This window comes from Haliotis rubra, unplaced genomic scaffold (genome assembly GCF_003918875.1).
Source record: "Haliotis rubra isolate DU_JTF1 unplaced genomic scaffold, ASM391887v1 Scf626, whole genome shotgun sequence".
Taxonomy (NCBI): Eukaryota; Metazoa; Mollusca; class Gastropoda; order Lepetellida; family Haliotidae; genus Haliotis; species Haliotis rubra.
In genome coordinates, this window is record NW_025767331.1 from 577,251 (window position 1) to 580,906 (window position 3,656).

General features: G+C 42.6%; 1 protein-coding gene across 1 annotated transcript; it reads right to left on the reverse strand.

The window, feature by feature from the left end:
- Positions 1-1,704, reverse strand: LOC124256374 (tyramine/octopamine receptor-like). The gene has a single exon (XM_046690376.1). It carries the CDS (start codon positions 1,692-1,694, stop codon positions 225-227), a length of 1,470 nt encoding a protein of 489 aa, XP_046546332.1. The 5' UTR covers positions 1,695-1,704; the 3' UTR covers positions 1-224.
- Positions 1,705-3,656: the final 1,952 nt, after the last annotated feature.

Here is a 3,656-nt window from a genome sequence, read left to right on the forward strand (position 1 = left end):
ACAGTTACTATTTTTCATGAAGATACCCTCTCCTTAAGACTGTAGGTCGGTTTTACTTATATGTCACATTATTAAACAGCATCCTCAGCTTTACCTGACATTTTCTAATGTTGCTAAATAATACTGATACAACATCATGATTCAGATATTTTTAATCTAATATGGACCACTTCAAAGGATATATGCCAGTCCAACATTCGGTTTAATGTGACATGCTATATATTCTACGTCCCTGTGTTTCTGCCACAGAGCCTTCTAAAAACACCTTTAACCTCATTCCTGAACTTGAGGTTGAAGAAACTGTACACCAGTGGATTCACTGCAGAATTTATAAAATACGAGCGAAAACACAGGTGATACACCACCAGAGGTGATCCGTCAAGGTCCTCAAATGTTTTCTGAAGAATAGAGCGCACTCCCATTGCGCAGAGATGGGGCAGGAAACTCACCACAAACACCAGTGTTATGACAATCATCATAGTGGTCGTCCTCGACACCATAGCCCTTCCGGTTTGATTGACGCGTCGTGGCGTCACGATGTCACCCTTTGGAGCATCGTCCTCTTGTTCTCTTGGTACCTGATCAATCTCTGATAGAGAACCATCATTTTTGCCCAAAGACATGTTTCGTCTTGCACAGGCGACATTTATTTGGACTGCTTCCTCAGCAGCCGGAAGTGTCCACTGATCCGTAGGTATGCTCACCAAATGACTGTCTCCACCAGAAAAATCGCATTTATCGGTATTTCTAATTCCAGGTGATGATTCAAGTCCAACTGATGAATGTGATGCATCACTGGGTCTAATCTGAAACATCACGTCAACATCTATTGGGCGTGAACGGGATTCCCTGTTTGTGATGAGTGACTGATCGCAGCGGCTTGAATGAGATTGAGTTAAAACTTCCTCTTTGCCTTGACAATGCTCCAGTCCATCTACAGCACAGCGGATTGAATACGTTGGAGTTAGAGCGTCCTCCTTGCCTTGACAACGCTCAAAATCTGCATCTCCCGAGTCAGATTCTTCCTGTTCTTGAGCGTGTGTCTGATGTTGTGTTGCGTCAGCCAACGGTTTATCACCTAAACCTTCATTATTCACAAACATATCCCTTTTTAGCTTTTCCCGAAACTGCATCTGTTTTCTTGCCCGCATTAGAATACGGGAATATAATGAGGATAATATGACAATCCCCGTCACAAATAATATTGCCTGAAATCCATGGTACACCAAAGGATAGTGTGTGTTTATCATGTCGTCACTAGTTGCACATGTATATCCTGAGATATTTGAATTTGGAACTGGCACAGTCCGTGTCCCTTGCGTAATCCACGATGGCACGGAAGCAATAACAGTTGCAAACAAACAAAGATAAATGGCTCTCCTGGTTTCCCGTAGTGTCATCTGCTTTCCAAATGGTCTACATATCAGTTTGTATCTATCCACTGCAACAGCCACAAGGATTGATCCAGAGGCTAGAGAACAATACAGTAACAGTGTGCCAAAACACTTACAAAGCCAGTTGTGGTTGAAGAGGTACATGTACCATATAGAGACGATCTCCACTGGGATGCACAAGCTACACATGATCAGATCCAACACAGCAAGGGCAACCAGGAACAGTTGAGAAGAAACGGCCTTTAGCCTGACCGTGTAGATGTAACATGCCATTAAATTCCCAAAGAAACCCACCAGCATCAGTATCCCCAAGAAGAGAGCAGCGGGCGTCAGTTGCAATGCTACCCGATCGCTATATTGTTCAAGTGAAGCACCTGTTGCATTGACGTCATCAAACATAGTTTCATTGTCAGCCAATGTTCTCCTGCCAAACGTGATTTTTCTGTCAGTGCCGTTCTTCTCAAATCAATGAAAACAAAATGCTGTAAAAAGAAAAGCTGCAGTATAATTTTAATCACATTTTAGTTCACTTACTACAACTCCTTTGAAACTATGGAATATTCATTTTACATTTGACAAGCAAAAACAAAACTTCTTTCCTCCTAAATACAAATTCCGAAAGTTTCTGATTTGAGACAGGCGCTTTGTTCATGTAAAATTGTTTTGAACGGATGTATTCATTGTTTGGTGTACATGTAAGAATACTTACTTATCATACAATGGATGGTGGAGTATCAATAATATCCTCAGTGTTCACAAGACCACACTGGCCACATATAGGTAGCTGTCAGCTGATGAAGTCGTATAACAGATTGTTGCATATATACGCCCTTTGCACTCCGCAGCTCAAAGCAAATAACACAAAACAGGATGTGAACTTCAAGGACGTTATTCAGTACTGCATGATGTGCAGAGGACACTGTCCTCTTCCTGGTCCAGTAACTATGGGAAGAATAAGTTTCATATATACTGAGTCAAAAAATAAACTTCACAAAATGTTATTTGAAAAATAATGAATAATTTTTCTCTGATGATACATCTATGTATCCGAAATGGGATCCCTATCTTTCGACTCTAGAAAAATGTTAGCAAAACCCACTCAAACCCATCCATTCGTCGTGCAAATGACGTTAGTGCTAAATCAGGTTTTGCACGTGCAGTCGATCACGTGATCTTCATATTTTCTTCAAGTTTTCTTCGTATGCGCGTGTTTGCATTGGCCTCAAGAATTGAAAAAACACTTTTAAACCACAGTTCTAACGGTACTTTAAATGCCACGATTGTCAAATGTGCAACGTGAACGTGCCGTTGGCATGTTGCAAGCGGGAAGATCAGTTATTGACGTCGCAAGAGCAATGGGATGCAGCCGTCGTACTGTGTATGACTTGCTATCCAAAGGGTTCTTAATTACCGTTTTACCCTGCCAGGTAGTTGCGTTACCTGTCAGTTATCCCACACCTGGGAGGGCGTTTCTTTACCGGAACGATAAGGGATGTGAGAGAGGTACCGTGTCAGTACCCGAGGGCCCTTTGGACCTTTACCGTAGTTCCTCCAGCAACCATAAGATGATGATCTTCGTTCCACAGTTTTATTAACACTGCGTTGCTGGTCTAACCTACTCTATTTGTCACATAATTAGGAGACTTCATCTGGAAAGCTTCAGTCTCAGTCGAAATGCTGGTGCTTTGAGTTTGTTTCTTAGTACGAAAGTTAGTGACAATCAGATTAGAGCTGATGCGCCCTAGACCCCAGGCTTGGGGTTCCTAGGTGCACACTCCTTCTCGGCTTCAGGTCTCGCACCTCTCTCTCGTCTCTGAGCTTTGCTCCAGCTTAAAGCTGGGTTCCTATGTCACAGCCAACACACTTTTCCATTTTTTCTATTGGTCAATAACCCATAACCTGACTATCTATTACCCTCCCCCACCTCTATTTCGTACCCCCAATACCATATTTGTAAGACCGTGAGGTGGATTCCAGGAATCTCAGAGTCTCTCTCCCCTAACCATATATGACTCGTAGAGTACCAAGAACTGGTAGCAGGGTCCCCGGACACGCCGCTCTGTCTTGATAGTGTAGCAGTTTTTCCCCTACCTAAGCTATGAGTCACCTCACCTTGCCCCCATCAGCTCCAACGACCTACTTTCAGGTTTATTACCTCCGCTACTGACTTCCTACCTTACAACGTTATTAATCACTTCATATCTTAAATATATTATTAAATGCTCTCATAATTTGTACCTTATCACCTCTTAATCACCCGCC

Bases quoted from the DNA above. Each gene is read 5' to 3' on its own strand.
- LOC124256374 (XM_046690376.1), bottom strand. From the start codon at position 1,694: ATGCTGGTGGGTTTCTTTGGGAATTTAATGGCATGTTACATCTACACG.